The following is a 27,826-nucleotide window of genomic DNA, read 5'->3' as shown; positions in this document are numbered from 1 at the left end:
AGCAAACTGATCAAAGTGGTATTTAATGTTACTTGTTAAAGTGGTTATCTAACAATGATGGATATAACAAAATCCGTTAATTAGTAGTCACCAAATAAGACATTTCTCATGCATGACAAAAATTCATTCATGTACTCAGGTCTGCGTTTACTGTGCACAGTATTTCCATAAGTTATGTTTCACAGCCCCTACCATTCAAGAATATTTCAGAGTATATATTATATTTGTATATGCAAATTATATACATGAATATAAAGATCCCTAAAAGTACCATTATTACTATCTTTATGCTTTCTGTAAAATGCATAGCTTTTGAATATTTTCTTGCAATTAAAGACTTTACAGATTAAAGCTGCTTATCAATGTGGTATATTAATAAAAACAAACTCAGATAATCCTTTACTAAAATGTTATATTTCAACCTCTTAGAAAACATCTTATTTTTAATGGAAAAAAATAAGCAATCTATGCACTTCGCCCAAAGACTATATGGAATTAATGCAGCATTCTAAAAGTATGGTGAACTATTCAACCAGGTCTGTAATATCGCATTTCTCATAGAGAAAAATGCTAGTCATTCTACAAAAATTCACCACTTTCAACTTCCTCCAAGAAAAGCTTCAGATGAGGGTCAGCACAAAAAGTGTCAGACTGGAGGAAAAGTTGATCAGTTGTTCATGAAGGAATCAGAGCAAACAGTTTAATTTCTGCAGTTTGTTATACAAAATTATACTAACCGTATAGATTGCAAATTAAAATAATATACTTTAAAAAACAGCAACTGACTGAAAACAATATTTATCTTCTCAGTTCAGGTAAATTGTTAGAATAACCAACGAGGGTGAAATAAAGCCAGCTCATTATTGCAGGTGATGGCCAATGAAAGTTCATTACAGTTTTGTATGAATTACAAGAGTTGCGTATGGTAAAAACATCAGGATGTCAAATAAAACCATCAGTAGTAAAATGGGACAGATCAGTCTCTTGTTTTATATCCATCAGCTAGACTAACCTTGGCACTGAGGTGTCTCCTAAGCAGCTATAGAGATAACTGTCTCCCCCAGAAAATAGCTACACACAAGTAAACTGTTCACAGTAACACAATCAGCAACAGGTTTTGCTATTCTCTAAGTCACGTCTCTGCAAAGCTTTTACGTTTAATGCATAAATATTCCAGAAAATTAAGTGAAAACTAAGTAGTTTCAATCTACAGGATAATAGTTACCAGACTAGGATATCCATAGTATCTGATGGGTAGAGTGTAAATTGCCAGTGTACTGTGATACTATGCTATTTCCTCCACCAAACTGGTCTTTGTTCAGCAGTTTTGTAATAACTCAGCATATGGGTTTTAAAGATCTAGATCTCAGTTTGGCAAGGTCAGTACATAATACTACCAGATATACCAGTATGAAGTAATGTAAGATTATGTCATGCATCCAGCAAAACCTCCTACACCCAGAAGATTACAATTCAGTGACCAAGAAAATCAGAGCCTCGTGTAAGCATTATAATGTTTCTAACAGGAGTGGAACAAACAATAGCACAGCTGTGAAAATGAACTGCATCTCTTCAGAAAGATATGAAGTCACTGGGATTATGGAAAAGGGTTTTGTAACGTCACTACTCCATTCATCCAAGGCATAATATGCCAAAAGAATGATTACCACTAGCACACTACAAACTATGCCACCCACCCACCCCCAAATCCTGCAAGCTATTCCACAAAGGCAGACCCTGCGTGAGGGTGGACACTTGCAAAAAAGTCTATGATTTCCGCCTTCCCCTGTATCACCAAGGAGACTTCAGCTAACCAAGCCACACACAAATGGCCATTAAGGGTGTAGTAACCAGTTGGCATCACTGCAGTGACTACAGGTGGAAGTTTAACAAGGAAAAAAAATCCCTGAATAATGAAAAAAACAACCCTATTTAAATATATGATTTAATGTCTTATTTCAGGAGGCCATTTTGGTCATTCTTGAAATTAAAAATAAACTTTTATTTCCAGCAATACTACTTGTGAAAAGATGGGTCATTGATCCACTGTGAACATAGCTCTCACCATATAAATAAAGCACCAGAGTCAGAAACAAGGGAAAAAAAAGTCCTTAAATTATGATTTACAAGTTTATACACTATTTCCTATGCAAAAGGTTGGCCGTACAGTAAGAAAGTTTTAGATGAAAACTTGACCAGTTGTTAGTTTTAAGGGGAAATGCATATCTTGCTATAACTTAACATAAGGTAGAAAATATTCACTGATCTATATACATTTCAAATGAGAGTGTGTTAAACTTAACTGAATAGTTAACCCCATTTAACTCACTGGCCACTAAACTAAGTATCAGTAGCCAATTAGAAACCTTGAGCACTGTACTTTAAAATGCCATTTTTTTCTTTCCTGTCTAATTGGATTTTTAAAAAATGTATGATAGTGCATAGCCTAAGTCAGACTTTCAAAGAGATATAGCGCCTTTCAATGCAGTTCTCAGCATTTAAAAGGGACTTTTCTCCCTTTAAATAAGATGTTCGTTGAAAAAAATCTGAATTGTTGAGTTCTGTACTGTAGTAAAAATATTTCAGTCACAGACTGATATAAATGTATACTGTGCAGTACTAAGATTTCTTGGTGTCCATCTGCACATAATTTACTTGGGTTCCTCAATTGTCCCCTTGCTGAGGTCTGTCATTTTTGGATATTTTACTTTCTTCTGGTCCAGTTCATTCTGAGCCCACAGTAGTAGTTTGAGTAATTTAGCCAACTTGGGTGTTGACTCGCGATTTTCATAGTCTAGAACAGCTTGGTTAACTTCGCTCCATACCTGGAAAAGAAATATTGAACTTAGAGTAGTGATCATATATATTAACTGAAGGAGAATGTCCTGCAGAGTTTATGAATTCCTCTGAGTACAAGTTAGAAAAAGTAGAGCTTAAACACCTCACTGGTCTCACATTACACTGAAAACAAGTAAGAGGAGTTGAGGATCTGGCCTTTTAAACCCTCTCTCACACTATTACAGCAGTGCCACAAGGTGTTAAATCTTCCTTAAGGCAGCAGCTGAGAATTGCTCAGCTGGCATAAGGCTACCATGCCAGCCCCTCCTGGCCCACCCAGCGCAAAGAAAGATCAAGAGTGAAGATGAGGAGATAAGGTCAGAATGCAATGTGCTCCAAGGATCCTGGTGGTGGAGCAACCAATGGGGACCATAATCCACCAGTACAAGTTAGAGCAAATTAACCACATAGAATATTACCTCACTGTATTTTTTTGCCTCTCCAAACATTCAAGATAAAAATTCTGCTCTGAAGTTCCACTACCAGGTTTGTACAATAACAGCCATTTTCCCCCAGAATATAAGATTAAACAATTCTATAAAACATAGTGTATGGGATAACATAGTTCTCTTGATAGCCATCCCATAAGGAAGTTTACAATTGCCTTACCTTCCTTACATAGAGCAATTCTAATGCATAACACCAGGAAGCACAAGTTTACCTTTCATATTCTATTAGCAGCCTTCAGGATCAGGAAGGGTGTGGGAGGAGAAACAGCAAGATGAAATGAAGCCATTTTAATTTCTCAAAACCCCTGCATGTAGGAAGCACTGTTCTGGTGCTTCTAGTATCTACCCCAATGTGTTACAGTTTTTTAGTCTAAGCAAAATCAAGCAGCAATTAAAGTTATGCTGTATTACCTAAATCTGACTATAAAAAGTAGTTCTGTTTTTTTTTAAATCTGGAAGGGATAGTGGCAGCAGTTGAGGGACACAGGTGGAAAAAAGGTCAAAATGAGCATATCCAAGTAACATCAAAGAACACTAAGAGCATTTTTCATCTGCACTCAGAAGTGGATAGGAAGCCAGTGAAAAGGAAATATGCTCCCATTTCCTAGAGCAAGACAGCATCATTCTGAACACCTTGAAGTTTACAGAGCATTGAGATTAGGAAGAGCATAAGAGGGAAATTGCAGTAGTTTATACTGTATCAAAAGATGGATAAAGCAAGCCCATAGTTTCACAAATGGGGGATGTTGTACATTACAAAAGTTCTTGTGTGTTCTAAAAATACTGCTGTTAAATTATAACAGAAGTCTCAGCTTTAGAAATACTTCTGTTCTCCATACCAGTTTATAAACATTTGGTAATTATGTACAAAATATTGTAATATTAGCTGTCCACAAGGATAAACAAAAGTGGAAAGAGCTTTCATTTGAGCATGCATTACCTTCTGTCTCTGCATCATGTTGAGCAAGTCTCCAAATGGTGATTCTTCAGGATTATCAAAGGCAAGCAATGCCAGCGTGCGCTCCATTTCTGTCAAGCATTCTCTGCTCTCCTCTCCTTGTTCTGCCAATTGAGTCTGAGCAAATTCCAGGGCTGCCTCCGTCTCACGCTGCCGAATCAGTTCAATCAAATGCTGCTGCTATATACGTGAGGATCAAAGCAAGGTTAGTCAATAGAGGGGTAAGTGATGTTTAATGTGTTAGACTCTAGGTATTCCATTTCTTCTCCTACATATTAAGTAGCAAAGCTGTAATAAATCAGTATTTTGTCAGTACTAAAATTCACAAATACATTCTTGTTGGACTAATAGTACAGTTAATCCTATTTTTCAATTGATTTTGGAGCCATTTAAAACCTAGAAGATAAGTTTTAAAGCAGTGGTTCTCAAACTTTTGTACTGGTGACCCCTTTCACATAGCAAGCCTCTGAATGCAACACGCCCCCATAAATTAAAAACACCTTTTAATGTATTTAACACCATTATAAATGCTGGAGGCAAAGCGGGGTTGGGGGTGGAGTATGACAGCTCATGACCCCCCACCTAATAACTTCAGAACCCCCTGAGGGATCCCGACCCCCAGTTGAGAACCCCTGTTTTAAAGAAACTTTATAACTGCTGCCAGAAGACATGACTAACCATCAGCAATTTGGGAGTTTACAAATCATAGGTAAGATGAATATGGTTATATTAAGAAATACAAACTAAAAATACTCTTTAAAAGCTACTGCATTCCATGCCATAACATAAGAAATAGACAGTTAAAAATCACATTCCACACCACATTAGTGAATGCTTGCAATTACATCTTTTCTTCAGTCTCCAAACAATTCTAGATACAAAACAAATTAATCACTGGGTCTTACCTGCAAATGAAAGTAAAGGTATCGGTTTGTATCTAACAATTCTGGATGGAGACTATTAATCAATGCAATTGCTTCTTGAATCTGTCCTTTCAGTATCATTTCTCGAATTTTTATCCTTTCATCCAGAGTCTCTAGATCAACACTGGGCTCAATTCCAGACTCCATCCGAAACTTCTCTGCTGCCTCTTTAAAACCCTCTGAAATAAAAACACATTTCATCTCTGAATTCTACTTAATAAGCTACATACAATAGTACAGATTTATCAAACCTGTATACTTCCAATTGACTTATATAGATCTGAAACATAGATGTTGCTTAAACAAGACCTCAGGAGGCTGGAGGCATTTCATATATGTTGCTAACGAACTACTGGGCATAAGATGATTTGATTTTCTCAGTAATAGGGATTATTGAGGACTGAAGTCATCATCAGTCACCACCAGCAGCACTTTTTGGTCACACAGTCGGCCTTGAAGATAAAGTCCCTGCACATCGAGCCCTGAAAATCAGATTTGAGTTCAGGAGGGGACACTGCATGGCTATAGACTGGCTGGGATGCACCAGATCAGTAATAACCCTGTGGAGCTTTTAGACACCTTGAGTAATGCCAGATGTGGCTATTGACATTCCACGCTATGGACCCTGGCTGTCTAAACAATAATTATCAACTATATTTTCTGTGATTTCTACAATATTTTCTAGAAATCACAGAAAATACAGGCAATAGTGATATCTATTAGTATCAACCATTTAATAGCTCATTCTAGTAAGAATGAATTTTATTGATTAAAATAAATGTCAGATGATCTAAAGAGACCAACCTACTAAATGTAATAGTAGCATCCATTACTCACTGTTACCTGTAACAAGATAGTTCATGATCAGGCGATTCATATCAGCTCTTTGGATGTGCAAGTTATTGAGTTTTTCCATCCATTCATCTTTTGTGATTTCATCAGGTTTTTCTGCATAACTCATTCTGGATTTTCACTATAAGGAATGAAAAGTATCTTACTTGGCACAGATACCAACAGGTGAAAGAAAAGTTAAGTCTAACTTGCCTATAAGAACTGTGGGACCAGCTCAGTTATTAATACCTTATTTGCCTGTTCAATAAAGATTGTTGGCTAAACAAAAAGTTATCGAATGGAGAACTGAACTCTTGTTTTGAGATCAGCCACTGTAACAGAAACCGACCCACATACATCACCCACCACCACACAGCCCTGCCCCCGCACAGACACCCCGCGCCCAGCATACAGCCCCCCACCCCATATACGTACAACAGACACCATGGTACACACGCGCCCCTCCCTACACATACCAGGCACCGAATCACCCTCTCACACAGGCGGGCCGGGCCTTATCCCCCACCCCTCACGAGGGGCCCTGAGCCGGTCGGGGTCTCGGGGGGCTTTACGGCGGCGCCACCTCCAAGACGCTGAAGGCTTCTTCGGCCCTGCCAAGCGCGCGCGCCCCTCAGCCCCGATGCTCCTGCGGGGACGGGCCAGGCCCCCTGAGCTGTGCGAGGACTAGAGCCGCTTCTTCCGGCGCCTAACACCCCAGGGCCCCGAAACCCCTCCTCAGCCTCTGCCCCGGCCGGGCTCTAGCCCCCCTTGCCGGGCCCGGCGCGACGCCCCCCGAGCGAGGCCTCCAGGCGCCATCTTACCGAACGCGCCACTGCTGCCGGGCCCCGGTGCGCGGCCCCAGACCCCACTCCGCCTCCTCGCTCAGCCGGGACTCTGCCTGCAACTCTCGTCTCGCGAGAACTGGCCTCCCAGCCAATCGCCTGCCGGAGCCGGGGAGCGGCACGCACCATAGAGATGGGAGGGAAGAAGAAACCCAGACAAGACCTAGAGGGGAAAGCACCATAGAGACTACGGAGGACCTGGAGGCCGGCGAAGTACCATAGAGACTGGCGGAGGGAGGCCTCGACTATGCTAAGCAGCCTGGAAGCGGTGGAGAAAACTAGCATGGACGTGCGGCGGGCCGCGTCCCCTGAGCCCTGCCAAGCCCCCCGTGCGGTAGAGGAGGCAAGGCCGGCGCTATAGGGCTCCCAGCCACTGGTCTGTCTGACAGGCTCTGTAGGATCAGGGCCTTTCACACAGGCCTGTGATTAGGCCCATGAAAGTCAATGGGATGAATATGAATCCCAGGCACAGCTATGAGCATGAAGACCTTGGGGTCAAATCTGAACGCAGATTAAAACGGGTTGTGCAGGGATTATTATTGGGATGCCCTGACATCACCATTGCACGCTACAGCCACCTGGACCCGTAGGGATTATGCTGCATGTGTTTCGCGCTGGCCTTGTCTACACTACGCACAAACACTATTGTTTTAACTATGCTGGTATATTTCAAGTAGGACAAGTCTCATAATGTGGATGCAGTTTTACTGGTATAAATGTGCAGATGCATCTTTATGCTGTGTAACTGTCCAAATGAGGGGTTGTACCAATCTAACTATTTCAGTTTAAAAAAATTTTTTGAAAATAAGTTCATAGCAGAAATAGGTAAATCAGTATTTAAAAAACCTACATTTTCAGAACAACGTACATCAGGATCCTCCAGGAAAACTTGGAATTTCACTTTTCCCCAATCCCCACGCAAAGCAGGTATTTGAGGTTGCATTTACCCATTTCACACACACTTTTTTTTTGAAGTTGCACCTGAAAAGCATAACCCCAAAACTCAAATTATCATAGCATAGTACAACCACTATCTAATAATTTTAAATTTGAGTTATTTCTATACAAATTTTTTTACTGAATGTTTATAATCAATACAGATTTTTTAACAAGGAGCTACTATATATATATATTATTATTAATTGTCACAAGCACTTCAAAGTTACAGTTGAAGAGTACTAATAAATACAACCAGTGTAAGATACAAATAAAAAATAACATAAGCCCTGCGTCTGTAACTTCAGATATAGTGCAACATCCATTAACCCTCTATACTTGTCCCTAATCACCTTATTCTTATCTTCTATGGTCCTCTCTGAAGGCATGATCTAAAGTCAATTTAATTCAATGGAAAGATTCCTATTTACTTTAGTGGCCTTTGCTTCAGGCTTTTGGAATTAATCAGGAACAATGTAAATGTGCAAACGAGCCCTTAAAATGGAAACCCCAGAAAGTTGCTGGTTCCCAACCAGTTAGTACATTTTGAGCAGAGGACTCTTTCCTGTGCCTCTTTTGCTAATAAGATTGAAGAACATCTTTTGTCCAAACACACCCCCCCAACCCTTCAAATTATCTGACTTTGCCAACTCCTCCCTAATAGGTGGAGTTTATATGGAGACTTCTATATAGCTGGAGAGGATGGGGAGGTCCAATCCCTATGACCACTTCCTGATTCTGCTATACAGAGAACCACACCTCAAACACAGGGAAAGGAGAGAAGGTTGTAGTGCAGTGTAACTGATACCACAACTGCAATTACAGGTAAAGGGAACAAGAGTCACAAAAGCAGCAGGAAAAATGAAAATTTCTTGATTAAAAAAAAACAAGGAAAAGTTTGACCAGGTGTGTGCAGTGGACCTGTCTACAGTATTGGTTTCTGGTTTCTTCACAGTTTCAGGAAAACAACAAATACGTTATTCATTTTCCCTTCGTGGACTTATTTTCACCAATATAAAGGGAAATTGAGACAAAAGTAGGTGCTGGACTGCAGCTATTGCTTCCAGTGACACACTGCTGCTCCACCACACTATTTTGGGTGTGGAAATATAGAATGACATAAAATGATTATATAAATAATAATTTGGGGCACTAGTAATACACATGTTCAGAATGAATGTCTCCCCATATAGTTTTGGTAATGCCTAAAAGTTTCCTGTAGAGTTTAAGCTTTCATGGGGATGGGGAGTTTCTAGTCATTTTTGTTGCAAAGGAAATGTATTGAACGTTACCTGAACAAGTATCTTTTTAATGAGTTTGCAAACAAAGAATACTTCTGAGAAGTGTTAATTTTCCTATTTGTTTTAATGGGGTGTTAATGCTGAACCCACATGTCTATATTAACTCTCACTTTCTTGCTAGAAATATCTAACTATTGTATATAAGTTTTAAACTAAGTTTTAAAGATGCAAATAATTTATGTCTGTATTAGTCTTGATTTGTTTTGTCTGCATTGTCAGCCCTTCTTCCCTGCTAACATAATAGTTTTATGAAGAAAATCCTAGATATTTTGGAGGATCAGTGTCTGATCATAGTGACTCAAACTTTATCCTAGCTTCAAGTATAAGAGGGGTAGCCGTGTTAGTCTGGATGTGTAAAAGCAGCAAAGAGTCTTGTGGCACCTTATAGACTAACAGACGTTTTGGAGTCTATAAGGTGCCACAAGACTCTTTGCTGCTTTTACAGATCCTAGTTTCAATGTATTATAAATACGTTATTGGCTGGCCAACCAACTAACTCATTGTCCTCTCTCTACCTTATACCAGGTGAAGTAAGTGTTGGATCATCCACTATGTAATGCCTGCTGGCCTGTCTAATTAACTGTGTGCATAGTGGGGCACTCAGACTCCTAGTACTGTATGATCTGGAGCGCTAGGATTTAGAAGCACCAAGTCATATTGTACACAGGCTTCAAATGTGATGTGGGAAACAGGCCCTTAAGTCCTTCATTAAGGTAGGTGCTCTCAATAGAGGACGAAAGGAGTCTGGAAGTAATGAAGCTGTGAGGGAAGAGTGTCTGGAAAGCAAATGGGAAAATTTCCCCACTGAATTTCTTTCTCCCCTTGCCAGATGCTAAGCTCCTTCCACTCCTTAGGACAAGTACCCCAGTGATGAACCCCTCATGTTTCCCCCACCCTACCTGCCAAAACTTTGCTGAGCTGCGTAGGAGAAGTGGCAGCCTCTTCAAATGCCCTTCTGTGGCTTGAGGGCTGGATGAGATTGCTTAGAAACAAGCAGTCTTTAATGGTTATTATTTCAGAGTGACAATATGCTCCCAGCCTGGCAAGCAAGAGACTGGACCAAATAATAGTAGCAACATCTTCCATAGAATCATAGAATATCAGAGTTGGAAGAGACCTCAGGAGGTCATCTAGTCCAACCCGCTGCCCAAAGCAGGACCAATCCCCAAATTCCCAAAGCCACTGAGCTATCCCTCCCCCATGTGCCAGTGTCCTGCAGAAACTAGAGAACAGCAAGGTCTGTCATCAATCTTTATTATTTTTTAATTTATATTTGAATTTTCCCCCTCAAAATAAGGGAGAACCAAAAAAAAAAAAAAGGAAAGTAAATGAATGGAAAGGGAGGAGAAAGAGGGGCAGAGAGAGGAATGGAGGAATGATGTATCTGTTTTAGTTCACTAGGAATTAATCAGAGATTTATAGAAAGTCAGCCAAATCTTTTCAAAATGTTTGAGGTGCCTCTTCTCAGAAATGTTACCAGGTCTTTAGCAGCCGGGTCAGCCAACTCGCTGTGCCAAGCTTCTACCTCTGGAGGCAGTCCACTTTTCCATCTCAGCAGCATGACTTGTTTTGGCTACAGCTAAGCACTGCTCTAGAAAACCAAGCTTTCCATGAGTGGGAGAGTTTCCAAGATGATGGGATATATCCCAAAATACATTTCTGGGAAATATTTTATTAACTACAACTTTGTAAGGACTTTAAAAAGTAGGATAAAAGGGACTTCTACACTAGTTACAAAATGTTAGGCTCATACTGGATGGTTTGGGAGAATTTTACACTTTTTTTGTAAATTTGGTGCAGCCGCTGCAGTTAATTTTTAATTTTATTAATTGTTGAAAAACTTCCTTGGGTGTTACAATGGTGTCTGGTATTAAAAAGGTGGAATAGAATCCTGTAGAGCCAAAAACAAACTGAGAAATCTCTGCAGAAATCCACCAGAATTTGGCTAAAATCCCAGTGAAAGACCAAATATGGAGAAAATTCTGCACTTATTTTCCAAAATTCCCTGTTGGTGGTGAACCCTGCACTAAACATTTTGCTTTGCTTTCATGAAAAGTGTTAAAATGAGTGTTAAGTATTTTGTATCTGTGTGAATCTAGAGCTCAAGAAAGGTGGAGAATCAACAACCTTGGAGAATCTAGTGCTCCAGAGACATGCCCATGTGACAGCCCATCATCTAGTGTTTGTGAGAGGTGCTGGAAACGAAGAAAGCCTTTATCCGTAGAACAGGTATAGCATGAGCAAAAGCAGCAGCAATGCAAGTTTCCAAATATTTAAGGTGTCTGGATTATCAAAATGAAGAAAGGCACCATCTGTCACTCCCCACTCCAGGGAAAGCTCATTCACGATTTATACTCCCTACCTTTGCCTCCTGGGGTAATGCCATCTTTAGCCTCTTTCTGGCTGCTGAAAATGGCTTTGCAGAGTCTGCTGTAGTGCCCCTAGCGGAGAGGAGGAGTATGCTGGGATACAGAGTGTAAAACAATTGTCCAACTCTAGGGCTCCAAATTTTAAGGGCCATTGAAAAATGAGACTGTCTTGAAAAAACTTGTATGTTGTTGTAGCCATTTCAGTCCTAGGATATTAGAGAGACAAGGTGGGTAAGATAATATCTTTTATTGGTCCAACTTCTGTTGGTGAGAGAAACAAGCTTTCAAGAGCTCTTCTTCAGTCCTGTCTCTTGGGGAAAAAAAAGAGTTATTTGATCACTTTACCATTTCCCTACAAATGCACCCGAATCCAGATTTGAAGGTACCATCTCTAGTGGGATGAGAAGACAGTGAAATTTCTATGCCTGTTAGTAGTAGTAGTTTAGCAGCGCACCTAGATGCCAACGTTCCATTGTACTAAACCTTGCACAAAAATAATGAAGAGATGGCTCCTGCTCCCAAGAGTTTACAAGCTAACAGGTGGATACAACAAAAAAGGAGCACAAGGAAGAAATGAGACAATACTGATCAGCATTAAGCAATGGTCACAATACACCAACTGCCTAACAATTGTTGTTTTTTATAGGCATCACAGCAGAGACGAGTTTTAAGGAGGGGTATGAAGGAAGACAATGTGGTGGTTTGGTGGATATTTATGGGAAGCTCCTCCAGTGCATAAGGGGCAGCACAGGAGAAAGCATGAAGGTGTCTGTTGGAACATTTTTTAAACTGCCTGTCAGCCTTTAAGTCTCTTTGCTAGTCTCAGTGTTCTCAATTAAGACAAATTGTGGTGGTGTTTTTTATCACATGAATCTGGGACTGAACGGAGACCAAACTCATTTCATGCAGACCACCAAACAAACAACTGTCAAATGGTTAATTTTGGTCACTACCAATCTGGTCCGGAGTCTCACTCCAACATAGAAGAGGTCAGAGGCTCTATAGTCTGTTATCCAGTCTCCTGAGCTAGCCCCAGCCTACCATGAATTTCAGTTGTACTGCCAAGCTGATACTAGTGCTGTGTGAAACTCAGCTGTTTAATTTTGTAGGCATTTGTGGGAACCATTTTCTTTGGTGATGAACTTGCATGTTGTAACTTCTAGGTAAGAAGAAATTAAGTTGAAGCCCTGCTCCCATCCAAAACACTCAACCCCCTAAATCAGCCTAAGTTCATTCATAGAATTATAGGACTGGAAGGGACCTTGAGAGGTCATCCAGTCCAGTCCCCTGCATAATCAGCTTGGGCTTGCTCAAAAGGTTTGTGAGCCTCTACAAACCTGGACTAGTTTAGAGTTTGTGACAAAACAGAAAAGCAAGTGTTTTGTGTAGTTTCATAATGAATGTGCTGTGCAATTCTAGCTTACACATAGTTAAATGCCAAAAATTAAAAACAATTTCTCTCATGAAGAAAGATCCTTTAGGACTTGACTATTGAAAAGGAAATCAGTTTGTTTGCTGAGCAGTGGAAAAGGGAATTCCTGAGATGCAAATTGAGCAGTTCTGAAATACAGATGAAACGTTATTTCTAATAGGGTAGAAGAATCCTCTTGTTTGGACAACATATCTTCATAATACAGTATTGAAGATACATCTCCAGTAAATATAATGAAGACAACTGATAAGTGAAACTAGCTGGGCCAAATCTAGTAGTGGTGCAAGCATGGAATCCTCTAAGCCAAAAGGAGATATAAAGCATGATGTAGATTTACATATTGGGCATAAATGTAACTTGCATCAGTTTAGTATCTGGGGGGATGCAAAATTGATAACTTAATACCTGGAGGGAACAATGGAGGGTGCATATAGTAGAAAATACAACTGCAAGGACCTGGAGAGTAGAGTGTGGTGCATGCTTTTTTACACTTGTTTGGTAGTTACTTTCCTGGAACACACTTACATTTTACTTCCTTGATGTGTAAATTACTTGTTTTATCTATCTGACACATGCCACGATGCTAGTGTTTTCACTACGTTCTCTATTATTCTAGAGATTATATCACAGGTGAATTTGGTCTGTCAAAACTTTGCAATATTTTTTTCAAATAGGTCAAGGTATTCAGTTTATTGGAACTCTGTAGTTGCAGAACAAAATTAAGATGGCAGTGTCTACTTTTAATAATAATAATGTTTTGTATTTTTGTAGCACCTTTCATCAAGGGATCTCTGTGCTTTACAACCAATAATGAATTAAGCCTCACTACGTCCTTACGAGTGAGGTAAGTATTAATACCCTCCTTTTATGGTTGAAGAAAAAGAGGCAAAGAGGCTGATTTAGCTAATGTCACAAAAGGAAGTTAATAGCACTGGGAATTGGAACCCAGATTATCTAACATCACATCCAATCCAGGGCTTTTACCACTATACTCTCTCAATCATTTTTATATATTCAGCTTCAAAATACAAATTTATTGGAAATGAACAGTTTTACAGCATTAGTACTAAGCACATTTTTAATTTTACTATATTTTCTTATTGTTCTTAGTCCTTATATTGCATGAAACTCCACTGAAATCAATTAAATGAATGGGGCTCTGTGCAAGTGCAAAGGTCCACCCCCAAAAGCAGCTTAGAGGATCACGGTTTTGCAGAAAACAACTGCAAAAAATAGCACCTGTCTGGTTCTGTAATACATTGTATATTTACATGTGGCAAAGTACTTTTTTGTAGAACAATGGTCCTTGAGTGTCTATCAAACTTTCGAGTCACTGACACCAGGTCTTTACCCTCCCCCAGACAAATCCCAACTAGTATGGTTTTGCAAACTCTAGGATAATTGTTAGGGTTTATCAGTATTTAAGGTATTTAAAAAAAAACCTAAATAGTACATTATTTAAAAATAAAATGGAGTTTATTAGGCATCTTCAGTTACAGTAGTGATTAAGTGATACTTCAAATGCAATTACAGGTACAACAGAATGGAAAGGAGAGAACAGTAAGAAAGATTAACATTGTCATTGAATAAACAGATATGAAAAATATTTGTGTGGGCAGCTGGGTCTCCCAGAGAATTCTGCTTCCTGATTTCTTTGCAATTTTAGTCATCCAACCAAATACAATTGAGGATTTGCTTTTGAGGGAGGAGGGAATGGGTCTGGTCTTGGGTCTGGACAGTTGTTTCCAGGCAGATGCAGCTTCTCTGCCCTATTCAGTGTAAAATCACCGTATGACAAAGCTATGTTTACTCCCCAGGATGAGTCACTGTAAAGATATTTAGTACTGCTACGGTGCCTTTCAGCCTAGGATCTCAAAGCACCTTGCCAATAATGAATTAAACTTCTTTAACTCCTGTGAGGTAAGAATTATCCCCCTTTTTACTGCTGTGAAAACTGAGGCACAGAGAGGTTAATTTGCGCAGTCGCCGAGGAAGAGCTTAAGAAGAGAACCCAGGAGTCTTCCCACCACTGCATCAAAATAGTGCAGCTGGTGGTGCCAGCTGCTGTTTGCACTTCGGTAGGAAGAGAGGGGCTTCCCCTAGCTGCCCCCTGCGGATACCTCTCACTTCAGAGGTTATTGCCCTGGCTGTCCCCCCTACGAAACTTGCGGTCTCGGCCGCTTGGCAGCAGCCCCCTGCCCTGCCGCCTTGGAGCTCTGCTGCTCCCGCTTTGCCCGGCGCGCGCCCTGCAGGGAGCTACCCACGGCCTGGTCTGTCAGAGTCTCTCCTGCCTCCGGGCAGTGCGCGCGGCGCTTCCCCTCCTGCCCCCGAGGCTGCGTCCCGCCTCCTCGCGCTCTATGTTTTCCGAACGGCAGTTGCCCGCAGCGCCCCAGAAGTCCTCACGGGAGCAGTGTGTAGAACAGCGCGGGGAGCGCCGGCCGGTTGACTCTCTGGGCCACGCCTCGCCGCCATGTCAGTCTCTATGGTAGCTGGGGAGGAGTGGTGCCCCGCGCCCAGCGCTGAGGAGCTGCTGCGAGGAGGAAATGGCGGCTCGGCTCGGCTGAGGCGCCCGGTGGCGGCGAGACCTGTCCCCTCCTCCCGACGGTGAGTGAGAGAGGCGGCCTGAGGTGAATCTGGGACACCGGGGTACACCGCTCGCACTGAGGCGGGGGGTGCGGAGAAGGGGTGGTCGCCGCCTACGGCCTGGGGGCGCTGGGCCTGGCTAGAAAATGGAGGAGGGTAGGCCCGGCCAGGCGGCTTCAGGGCCCCCGGAGGGTCAACGAGCCCTGTTTTCGGGGATAGTGTCGGCCCGACCCGGTTCTGCGGGCAAGTCGTCGGCCTGGCGCGGTACCAGCGGAGGCCGGCCGCTCAAGGCAGGGCCCCTGAGGGAAGCGAAAGGAGCCTCCCTGTAAGCGGTGAGGGCTGTCGGGCCGCAGCGGAGGGACGTCGCCCTCGCCGGACGGAGCAGGGTGTCGGAGGCGGGTTTCTCCACTGTGGAGACGAGGTGACCGTTGAGATACAAGATGATCGACATCATAATCGAGCTGATGTCAAACCACTTCTCTGTGATGTCACGATCCGTCTCCCCTTTCTGCCCGTCTGTTCCCCCCCGGCCCCGCATAGCGGATGAGAGGGGCTCGGGTGATGTGATGGTTGTGGGGGGACACCCGCAGTTGGGGGGTCGTGTGATGGGAGTGATGAAATGTGGGGAGACAGTCATCCTGATGTAGGGGTCATTTGGGTGGGAATGAAATTCATCCAAGCTCGGGTGCCTTGTTTTTTTTTTCCTGGGGGAGTTAGAAGTAAATTCAATCTGTATTGGTGAGTTACATAGAAGAGGTGAATTTCACCTTGTTTTGGTGATTTTAGTCTTAAGGTAGGAGCCAAGGAATTGAAACTCTTTTGGCTTCCTATAAACTATTCAGTAACTTCCCAGCCTCTACATTTTTCCTTTCTCCAGTTCTAATGGTGCCAGGTGCCATCTTTTGTATGTGATTACCGTTGTGATTTCTTGGCACCGTTAAGGATCCTGTGCTACTTTCTGTAAGAATTTCCTTCCTAAATTGCCCCTGTAGATTCAATCAAATTAAAAAATAGCTAGAGTAGGTTTCATGCTTCACCCCAGACTTTGCTGCATTTCAGTGATGGGTGAAGTAATTCTTTTTCTGTAGTTTGTCAGTTTGAACTTGTGAAATGCTTTGTGATCCTTTTGAGATGAAAATTGCTATATAAAATATGAAAATTTAATTTTTCCTGTAGTTTACATGATCACTTTTAAAACCTAGTATGACGCCTTGTTTACTTTGCTGTGTGGGTCTGGGATCTGTGTACTCCTTCCATTTAGGAATTTCAGGAAAAAACTGACCTATTTTATGTATCACATAAAGGTTTTATGTAATCCATAATTCTTCAAGGCTGTATTTTTCTTGATGGATAAACCTATCTTTTGTTTTTTTTTCTCAGAAACCGTTATTTTTTAAATATTTAAACTTACACAATCCTATTTAATTTATTGTTCATTTATAGGGCCCTACCAATTTCATGGTCATGAAAAATGGACCACGGACCGTGAAATCTGGGCTTCCCCCATGAAATCTGGTCTTGTCTGTTTTTACCCTATACTATACAGAGCTGGGTGGCTGGAGAGTGGCAGCTGCTGACTGAGGCCCAGCTCTGAGGCAGCAATGCAGAAGAAGGGGTGGAAATGCCATACCATGCTATCCTTGCTTCTGCGCTGCTGCTGGTGGCTCTGCCTTCAGAGATAGGCTCCCGGCCGGCAGCTGCCCCTCTCCAGCTGCCCAGCTCTGAAGACAGCATCGCCACCAGCAGCAGCGCAGAAGTAAGAATAGCACTACCACAACCTCCCCTACAATAACACTGCGACCCCCCCCCAACTCCTTTTTGGGTCAGGATCCCTATAGTTACATCACCATGACATTTCAGATTTAAATAGCTGAAATCATGAAATTTACTATTTTTAAAATCTTCTGACTGTGAAATTGAGAAAAATGGACCTGAATTTGGTAGGACCCTATTCATTTAGCAGTCGGTCATCAGATGAACATTTTTTTTTAAAGTATGTTCTCATTATTGCTGATTTCAGTGAGAGGTGGTAATGTAAATTAATTTTTTAGTCTCTAAGTATGTTTTTAGTTTCTAGCAATTTAATCATACAACCAATTGAATTGTTGGTTGAGGAAAAATAAATGAAATTCAGCTGAAAATGTGAAGTCTTATTTTATTAATTTAAAATTATATAAGGAGAATGACAGGCCTTGTCTACACTAAATTCCTTTCTTTAAATTTCCCACCATTGCTACTACTAGCATTCTTAGCAACAGTGTGAGTATTAGGCAGCGTATGTGGTGAAGACACTTTATGCCAATGGGAGAGAGCTCTCCCATCAGCATTAAAAAAAACATCTCCACCAGTGGCATAAGCTGTGTTGCCATTAAAAAAAAAATCCACCTTCATAAGTGGCATAAGCTGTGTCAGCAGGAGAAGCTCTCCCGGCAACATAGAGCTGTGCACACGAATGCTTATGTCAGTGTAATTTATGTCATGCAGAGGGTGAAATATTCACACCCCCTAAGCAACAAAAGTTTTGCCAACATAGGCTGAAGTGTAGACCTAGCCACAGGCCATATCTATACTCCTACTTATGTCAGCAAAACTTATGTTGCTCAGGAGAGTGGTAGTGTGCACAACGCTACGTCGGTGGGAGAGCTTCTTCTGCCAACATAGCTACTGCCACTCGTTGGGGGTGGTTTAATTCTCCTGTCGGCATAGAACGGCTAGGTGAGAGATCTTACAGCAATGCAGCTGCAACAGTACAGCTGTGCTGCTGTAAGGTCTCTAGTGTAGACATACCCTTAGTTAAGAAAGACACCAGTGATCTATCTACCTTAGTTTTGCCAGCGCTGGTTGCACCAAGTGGAAACTTTAAGGGGGGAAAAAAGTCTAGTAGTGACAACCAAAAGGAAGGCAAGTCCAAAAATAAGAGAAATGCAGAAGCTGGGCTAATAGCTTATAATGCTCAACTGGAAACTGGGGAGAAGAGGTGAGAATGCACCACAGTAAGAATGGGAAGTCATCTACCTAGCCTAGCTGAAGTTCATGGCTGAACTGGAGAGTTAGTACAAGTTCAGAATCCAGTTTTACAACCATAAAAAACAGAGACTGCTTTTTGGTTGAAGAGCTAAATATAATTTACTTTCTATCTGGATAACTACTTGAGTGTGCTTTGGAGAGTCTCTACTCTCACAAGTAGAGGCTGTAATCTAGTACCAAGTATGGCATGAGGGGTGCATATTTTACCTATCCAGGAACTTATGTGAACCCAGTCTCTGTAGTACCTGAATGCTTCACAAACATTAATGACTGTATCCTCATAATATCATTATGAAATAGGGAAGTAATATTCTCATTTTACAAATAGTGAACTGTTCAATGCCACCCAGTAACACTGTGACAAAGGCAGGAATTGAATCCAGAAATATAGCCAATATTCTGAGAGACAGATTTTGTTTGTGTACAAGTTATTTTACTTAATTGTGACTCCTAGCAGAGAGGTTCATTTTTTGTTGTGTTCAAATATTTCACTGTTTTCACTACTATATTTTTAAATAGCTAAGCACAGTGTGATGAGTTAAGAATGAAGTTGATAACTTTCATTTCAGACTTCCCTATTTTAGATTGTTTGTTACAAATACATTAATGCAGCTTTTTGTATTTAAACGGTAACATAAAGGAAATCAGCGTTACATGCAAAACTTTGATGGCAGTGGTATAATTCATATTAGTCTAAGAGATTCCTGTAGAGCCAAGTATAATTTTATTAAGACAGGAGCAAACTAAGTAAAATGTTCCACTTTAGAAACAATTGTAGTAGTGGGTGAAATCCTGGTCCCATTGAAGCCAATGGCCAAACTTCCATTGACTGTAATGGGCCAAGATTTTCCCTTGTGTGTCTGTATATTTCATTATAAGATCAGAATAGCATCTAACACTATAGTGATACTGTGCTGGGGAGATGTTTTTTTGTTTGTCTTTGTAACTGTTTTATATATTTGGGAAGTTTTAACAGGTTTACAAATCCTTGCCATGTATATTTCAGAGAAAAAACAATAAATTACAGATTTTGTTTACAGAAACATTGTACATTAATATAATCAGACTCTGTTTACCAGGCCAGGCTGTTGACATATTATAGAGTTGCGCTCTGGAGCTTTAAAAATTAGTGTCTTATCAAAATGTTTCACACTAAGCATCCTGGCTGTTTCTAGTTTTAAATACTTTAAATACACCTTTTTCTGATTCTTATGACAGCTGTGCTCATGGACACAGAAATTAAAAGCAAGGTTTAATACACCTGCCCTGAGGCCAGTTAGTTTTCTGGACATACTACAATTCTGCATATGACAGTACCCAGACTTATCAGTTGGATGGTTATGGCACATGTCAATCTTTGAGCTGTTAAGTTTTACGCTAACTATGCTGGCTTACCATTTTAGGAATCATTTCACTCATTAATGAACTATACTGCCTTCTTGTGTTTCTGAACACTGTTGCTTATTACAAGAATTGTAGGTAGGCAGAATTCAATTATTCAAATTGGAATTTGATCCAAATTCTCAGAATGCTACTCCTACCCTTGTGGAAAAAAAACAAAAAAAACCCCATAGAGTCTTTAATGTCAGGTCCACTGATTTGCCCCAATTCTAAAACAACCACTGTGCATTCAGTAGTGTAGTGTCTCCAAAGGGCATAATGGAGAATTGGTTAATACTACTTCAAAGGGAAGAGTGCCAAGTTCTGTGAATCAGTATTGCTGAAGCTTTTTGTTGACTGGGCAATTGCTGGAAATATATTTTGAACACTGCTAACGAGGAAGTTCAATAGCGGAACTCAACTATAGTGCAGATAAATAGTTCAAATTTGAAAAATAGTGAACAAGCTGTATTGCATAAGCAGTGTACAAGCTCTCTTGTAGCATACTGGAGAAAGTATGCTAAATACTACAGTATAAAGAGACAAAGTGGGTGAGGTAATATCTTCTATTGGACCAACTTCTGTTCGTGAAAGAGACAGGATTTTGAGTTTACACAGAGCTGCTCTTGAGGTCTGTAAGTTGTTCCAATAAAAGATATTACCTTACCCATCTTGTGTGTCTAATATTCTGGGACCAGCACGACTACAACAGTACTGCAAACTACAGTATGTTGACTATGTAATACTAATATCCAGTGACAGTTTGATATGAAGCTAGTAAATTATAGTTTTGTTTTACTATTCTTAAGGTCAGGACATGAAAAATCTACTTGCCTGGGGCAAATAGGAAGTTTTCCTGGACAACTATCATTAACTTTTGCAGAATCAAAGGTTTTACCTAATGGGGAGAGAAAAATCACTTTTTTTTCTTCTGTGTAAAGTGATGCAGTACTCTTTTCCATAGTCTGCAGACAGATGATTCAGGAGTATCTGATGCTGCTCAGGGCTTCCCCAAATGGCAGACCAGTTGAAATTCTCTAGAGTCTTTATTAGTTTTACTTCTTCCATTCAGAACCCTGGGTGCCGCACCTAGAACATAAATCAGGTCAGTTTCACTCTTCTGCTGCTTGGGAAATCTATGAGCCTCAGCAGAGGCAGACAGTGGAGTAGCTTCCTGGTAAAAGGGGTACTAGAATGATGATGATCCAGTTTACCACAGCCAGAATGTTGGTCTAGTGGTAAAATAGCAAAAATTCTTCACCCACCCTCACAATGACAAGGGGCCTTTGGAATGGGAGGTATTCAATTAACTCTGTAGCTGGTCAGTTACTAGCCACTGAATACTAATACTGGTGAAATTCATTGAATAACATATTCTAGAAGTTTTTTTCCCCCATAGTCGAACTGATCGTAGTTGTAAGTTAGTTTTTAAAAGCATATTGAATAGTTAAGTCTTTAAATTCAATACACACTAAACAGTATATAACTTTTATTCTTTTAAATTGCTGAGGTACGATCTGTGTGGGTGGGAGTGGACTGAGTGTAGAAGTATTGGTATGGTTATGCCCAGTCTACACTCTTAAAAGTTTTTCTGGCATAGAGTTGATTAGGAATCACACCCTTAACGGACATAGCCATGTTGACAAAAGCCCTAGCATAAATGCAATTATATTGGCAAAAAAGTTCTTGCTGGTATAGCTTATTTTGTTCAGGGAACTGGTATAAGTTATACTGGTGCAAGTTATATACAAATAAGTCTTTTGCCTGGTATAAGGTGCCTCACCACTAAGAGGGTTTTCTGGCAAATACTTTCTCTAGTGTAGACAAGACCTTAGATTTTCAGCTAGTTGGTACTGAGTACTTTTTTAATGCTCTGCTTATGGTGTTTGGTTTGCTGTTACAACAACATGAAAGTTAAGGTTTTATCAGAATTTGCATTATAACTTACTGTTTACCTGGCTTCAATCTCAGCCTGGAGAAATTACTTTGGTCTAAAGAAAATCAATAGAAGTCTACCAATATGTGGAGTCAGAATAAAATAAATTTGTAATAGTTAGTGCTCCTCTCATTCTAGCTGATAGTGCATCCTCTTTTTCTTCTTTTGTGTTTCCAACTTTCAGCATGAAGGATCAGAGCAGTGTATAGTCAGAATTTCTTTTGTAGTTTTTGCTTCAGAAGATTTTAGGTAGTCTTAAAGGCAGAAAGTAATTTGTTTCAGGTAAATTTGCTTTTAAATTTGTGTGGGTTTTTTTTTTCACTGCAGAAGCTAGGGAAGCAGTTTGTGCTCTATTTCCCTGTCTTTTGCTATAGAATTGATCTGCTCATAATCTCCTTCACCTAACTGTAACTGTTCTTTCCATTCCTTACAGGGCCTGCCACCAAAAGCCTGTCTCCCCTTCATAACTTTCCCCAAGCTCCTAGAGTTCTGGAGGGGATAAAAGCATAAAACAGATTGGGGAAGGGGAGAGACAGGCAGGCGTGCTATCATAAAATTGTATTTCTTGCTTTCTAATGTTTGATCTTTAACATTTTAAAAAATATTTCATTGTTCTCAAAAAATAATCATGCTTTCAAACCACTGATCTGTGCCTGTAAACCTAACTTCATTTTATCAATTTTTTTTTATTTTTATTTTTTTTTAAAGTTGTGGTGATTAGTATGACTGGGTAGCTGTGAAGTATAAACTAATTTTTTTTAGTTGCGCTAATTAGGGTTTAATTTTTTTTTGTTGAATAATGGAACCCATGGCAGTATCTTGAATAGAATTTTCTGAAATGGACCAGGGATTTTATGCAAGGTGAATATGAAGCAAAGCTATTGCAGATTTACCAGGATTAGACTGTCAAACAAGATTTAGGTGCTGATTCAGTAATCATTTCACTTAACATGAAAAATCCATTTGCTAATTTTATTTTTTTGCTTCTTTTTAATTAGCTTTTCATAAACATATTGTATCTATTGGAATAACATGTTTTTATTGGCAACTGAATCCATTGCTTTTGTTTATAATGATAATTTGTACATCCTTTCTTACTCACTGTGAATTAGACTGCTTTCCCACTTCTTTTCAGAAGTTCATATTGTAAGGCAAGGATTCTCAACCTTTTTCTTTCTGAGGCGCCCCCCCCCCCCATGCTATAAAGGCTCCATGGGCTGCTTGTGCCACAACAACTGTTTTTCTGCATAACCAGTTAGACGGTAGCAGGCAGGGTAATTGCCCAGGGCCATGCGAAGTTAAGTTGTATGGGCTTCAGCTTCAGTCCCAGGTGGCAGGGCTCAGTGTTCAGCTTTCTGCCCTGGGCACCAGTGAGTTTAATGCTGCCCCTGCTCTCTGGTTTATTTTGGCGAAGCCCCTGAAGCCTGCTTGCGGCCTCCCCTGGGGCCCCTGAGCCCAGGTTGAGAACTGCTGTTGTGAGGAACATTTGATTGGAGTGCATGAGGAACAAACTTTCAGTTTGTGAGAAAAGTTTTAGAAGGAGCAACAATATATTTTATTATAATAAAAACCATTCCCCAGTACTGTATCACTTCTATCATGGAATTCCCAGTGCCAGAAGCAGTTTAATGTTTACTTCTGTAACAGAAGTGGAGATATGGAAGACCTTGTCCTATAAAGGGTTCTGATGAATATTTGTTAGCTCCAGCTAAGTCACTAGGGGGAGATCATGCTAACTGGTGCCATCATATACTTTTGAGTTATAGGAAGAGTTGGTTTACAATTCCTTAACTATGCTGTAACACATTTGCTAAGTCTGTATAGCTGTTAATTACTTTTTGAGGGCAACTTTTTTTTAACTGCTAAAGATTGTTTCCTTTTTATATAGATTATACTTTAAAGTAATCTACCATGTTGGTTTGGCTTTCATTTTGCTTTAAATTGTACTCATGTTTAATTTGACATGGAGTTAGCTGTTTGAAATAGAACAGGTATTTAAATTGAAATAGGCATTTACATTTTTAGTCCAATATAGTAGTGATAGTACAATTCTGATATCATATTTAATGCCTTATAAATGTACTTTTAATAGTCTCCACTCTGCTAATACAGAACAGACTCTTGTAAATGTATTTGTGCATATATTTGAAAAAACTTTTATCAGGATGAAAAAACTCTTCATTGAAATGATACATCTCAATTTCCAGAGATATAAAGGATGTTCAGGAGTGTGAAGATACTGATGCACAGTCCTAAAAACAATCACAGAGCACTATATTTACATTCATATGTGTCTCACGTCTAACATGAAATAATTGCAAGTTGTTGGCACTCTTTTTGGCAAAGAGAGGAATGGTTGTGTAACTCAGCTACATATTGCCAAATCTACATTTACTCTTGGAAACTGTAAAGCATTTATTAACATTTGAGAGTGTGACATTATTTCATGGGAAGTAGTTGTTGATTAGGTACAGTAGAACCTCAGAGTTACCAATACCAGAGTTATGAACTAAACAGTCAACCACACACCTCATTTGGAACTGGAAGTATGCAATCAAGCAGCAGCAGAGACCCCCCTCAAAAAAAAGAAAAAGAAAAACGGCAAATACAGCACGGTACTGTGTTAAACATAAACTACTAAAAAAATTAAGGTAAAGCAGCATATTTTCTTCTACATAGTAAAGTTTCAAAGCTGCACGAAGTCAATGTTCAGTTATAAACTTTTGAAAGAACAACCATAATGTTTTGTTCAGAGTTACAAACATTTCAGAGTTATGAACAACCTCCATTCCCAAGGAGTTTGTAACTCTGAGGTTCTACTGTATGGAAAATATGAAGGAATTTGCATGTTTTTTTTTTTTTTAAACCAGATAGTATTGCAAGTAACTGGTATGGTAGGCTTGTTTTCCTAAATGTCCTAATGCTTCGAATTTATGTAGTATTTTCCACTTGTAGGTGTCAAAGCACTTTACAAAGGAAGTTAGAGAATTACATTTTCTGTAGTAGCTTTCATGTTCATGGACAATCTTGACAATCCTTAGTTAATTACAAACATTGCAACATACTTTTGTTATGTAAATATTTATTTTAAGCATCAGATCTTTTAAAGAGAACTACATGATGGACTAGCGCACACAATATCTTCATAGACCAAAATTACAAAGGAAGCCTTAGTGACTTACTATTGTGTGAGTTTGTAATGACATGCACTGTTTAGCATGATAAAGAACCATTATTCTAACATGAAATATTTTTCACAAGTTTATTGTTATTTGTGAATCCAGTCACACTAATGCTGATAAGCATTAGAACCATTTTACATGAAAACTAAGACACAGATAAGTTAGACATTCAAGGTGTCAGTGGCAGACCCGAGGCTCCAACCCAGGTCTCCTGACTCCCAGTCAAAGTCCCTGTCGACTGGATGGTATAGATAAAATTTCAGGATATAAAATCATATAACAGTAAAATGTAAAAGATATGAAAAGAAAATACAAAAAAGTCAGTCATGAAAAATATGTGTACAGCTATGTTTTTCAATAAATATGAAGGCCTACAGAAGAAGGAAGAGCAAAAAGAAAAAATGGAAAAAAGAGATGGGTAAAAGAAGAAATGTAGGTCTGAATATGGACACTGTTCAGTAGTTAGTTAATAAAGTATTTTTCACACAGATTGTTCTTCATTAATTTGTAATCTATATATTTCTTTTTCATCTAAAGCTGTTTCAGTTAATGATATGACCAGTTTCTGTTTGTGCGGGTATTCATGATATTTTTAATGCTTGGGTATTTATATTAATTCAGAGTACTACAAAATTATAGATAAATTAATCTTAAAGTATTGCTAATTTGGGGTGAGGTCTGATATGAATTCAATTTTCTTGCCCTGAATTGAGATTGAAAATGATGAACCAGTCAGTATTTGTAATAAAGAGCAGTTATACTGGCTCCTTATCTTTTGATAATGGGATAAATGAATGAAGGTCTCTTTGTCATCATACTTTTGTCATTACTCAAATGTGCGTTTAAAAAAAACCCCATGCATCTAACAAAAAGTTGTCTGTATTGGTGATAACTCAGCTTACCTTGATACTGATGTAGATGTCCCAATCTCAATATTTACGTCTTTGTCCACTGTGTTGGAGGTGATTTGGAATAACTCTATGAGACAGCCACATCAAACTGTATTAATGGAAAATCAAAAAAAGCAAATGGTGTTGATTTATCATAGTACTGTGGGCAGTTCTTAAAATGCCATTTAATGAGGCACCTGTGAGAAAGCTTGCCCCTTATACTTCTTGCTCAAGTGTGCTGCTTCTATAAGATAACTACTAGTAGCAGTTAAAGGAAAACTAAACTATACAATATATCAATAAGAGTAGTGAAACTTCTGGTTCTAACGAAGACTATATTACAAAGTGTTTAAGTCTTATACATAAATCATTAGATCTTGGTGAAATTAAAGTCTTCTAACATAAACATCAAGAGAGGTAAACATTGATTAAGATGAGTCCGATGGCAGTATTTACATGTAGAGACAGTTATGAATGAAGATAATCATGGTGTTTGTTTATATGTGTGTTGTTAAATACTCAATTTCTCAGAATATTTGAGTAGATTTTGTGTTTTCAGCAGCAAAAAGCTGCAGAAGCGTGTGGAAGAGTTTTTCTCCAGCTATCTCTGCAGGGCTTCGTGAGGGATTCCTTTTTCCAAGTTTGAAGCTGCTATTTTATCATACTCAACAACTGACAAAGTAATATTTTCATGTACTTAAAATAGTTAAAACTTCCTTGAGATAGGGGAAGGATTGTTTGGAGTGGAAAGGGAGTGTCTGCTTTTGCTTGCTGCTGCTTGGAGAGAAGAAGGGAGTGAAGACTTTTGCTTGCAGCTTCAGTGTCTTTCGTGGACTATTTCAGTACAGTGACCTTCCAAATGCTGTTGACAAATAATGGAGTATAACAGTCATCCTTATGCTGAACAGCTCAGGATTTCCGTGATCAACAGAGCCGTTTAGTGAGACACAAAATTCAGGTTTTTTTGGCAGATCTGGTTTCAACAGAAGCTGCCATAAAAAGTATTAAAGTACGTTTATACAGTGAAAAGCGACTGTAAAAAGTGCCATTCGAAGTTTTCATGTTCATTGTCTCCTACTCCAAATTTGTGAAATTTGCAAGTAAGTGTATATTTTTTAACTTGTAAACTCCTTTTGGATTTGTAAATCAATCTGGGTTCTTTCTCTCTCTTAACATCACCAATCAATAATGATTCTACAGGTGGAATTCAGTTAGATTGCTGATGATGCATGAACCACAAAAGTCCATTTCATGGTTCAGAGGCTGTACTGACTGCAATACTAACAAAAATAACATATTTTATACTTACTATAAGAGATAATTTTCAGCACTTCTTTCTTTGATTAATGAGTGTTAGAATTTGGAAACAATGTGCAATATGTAATGTTCCTCCACGAGTTTTGGAAGAAAGGTTTCCAAATCTTCTATCGCAAGTCTGGTTAAATGCAGACTTACAGGGGTAGGCCAGGCCAGGCAAAAGGGATTGTCCCATAACGATGTATCAAGATACAGGTCCATTGGGGCCGTGCCTTCCACATATGTCTGTGCTTCATAGGATTACATATATACTACCATTACTTGGTCTAGGCCCTAAAACTGTGGTTCTCAAACTATTGTACGGGTAACCCTTTTCACATAGCAAGCCTCTGAGTTCGATCCCCTTTATAAATTAAAAACACTTGTTTATATATTTAACACCATTATAAATGCTGGAGGCAAAGCAGGGTTTGGGGTCGAGGCTGACAGCTTGTGACCCCCCCCATGTAATAACCTTGTGACCCCCTAAGGGGTCCCAACCCCCAGTTTGAGAACCCTTGCACTAAAATACCATTTGATTATACTAATAACTGCACCTCTTATTGTTGTCAAAAGTAGTAGACAGTGGGAGACTGTAATAGGCTGCAGTAGAAATTTGACTTCTGCAAGAGAAACCAGTAAACGTATTACTC

At 39.7% G+C, this 27,826-nt stretch overlaps 2 protein-coding genes across 12 annotated transcripts in view; one reads left to right on the top strand and one right to left on the bottom strand.

Moving 5' to 3' along the window:
• Positions 1-683: 683 nt before the first annotated feature.
• GID8 (GID complex subunit 8 homolog) lies at positions 684-6,978 on the bottom strand. Of its 2 annotated transcripts, none has more exons than XM_039499362.1 (5): positions 6,821-6,978; positions 6,012-6,141; positions 5,151-5,347; positions 4,228-4,425; positions 684-2,825 (listed from the first exon to the last, which is right to left on the bottom strand). In XM_039499362.1, the coding sequence occupies exons 2-5, from the start codon at positions 6,127-6,129 to the stop codon at positions 2,652-2,654; spliced, it is 687 nt and encodes a 228-aa protein (XP_039355296.1). In that variant the 5' UTR covers positions 6,130-6,141; positions 6,821-6,978; the 3' UTR covers positions 684-2,651. The 2 variants fall into 2 exon arrangements, with proteins under 2 accessions (XP_039355296.1, XP_039355297.1); XM_039499363.1 differs by lacking the exon at positions 6,821-6,978 and adding an exon at positions 6,476-6,631.
• Positions 6,979-8,454: 1,476 nt separating this feature from the next.
• DIDO1 (death inducer-obliterator 1) overlaps positions 8,455-27,826 on the top strand; it is a 95,372-nt gene continuing 76,000 nt past the window's right edge. For 2 of the 10 annotated variants that reach the window (XM_039497699.1, XM_039497700.1), the window contains exons 1-4: positions 8,474-8,602; positions 9,604-9,791; positions 11,178-11,307; positions 13,651-13,723. The gene's annotated coding sequence lies outside the window, so the exon portion shown is untranslated. Of the gene's footprint in view, positions 8,603-9,603; positions 9,792-11,177; positions 11,308-13,650; positions 13,724-15,274; positions 15,484-15,787; positions 16,201-22,641; positions 22,667-27,826 lie in introns of those variants that run through there. The other 8 variants (XM_039497695.1, XM_039497691.1, XM_039497690.1 and 5 more) reach the window with 7 other exon arrangements.

Source organism: Mauremys reevesii, linkage group 13 (assembly GCF_016161935.1).
Source record: "Mauremys reevesii isolate NIE-2019 linkage group 13, ASM1616193v1, whole genome shotgun sequence".
In the NCBI taxonomy this organism is placed as follows: Eukaryota; Metazoa; Chordata; order Testudines; family Geoemydidae; genus Mauremys; species Mauremys reevesii.
This window is presented reverse-complemented; position numbering and strand designations above follow the sequence as displayed.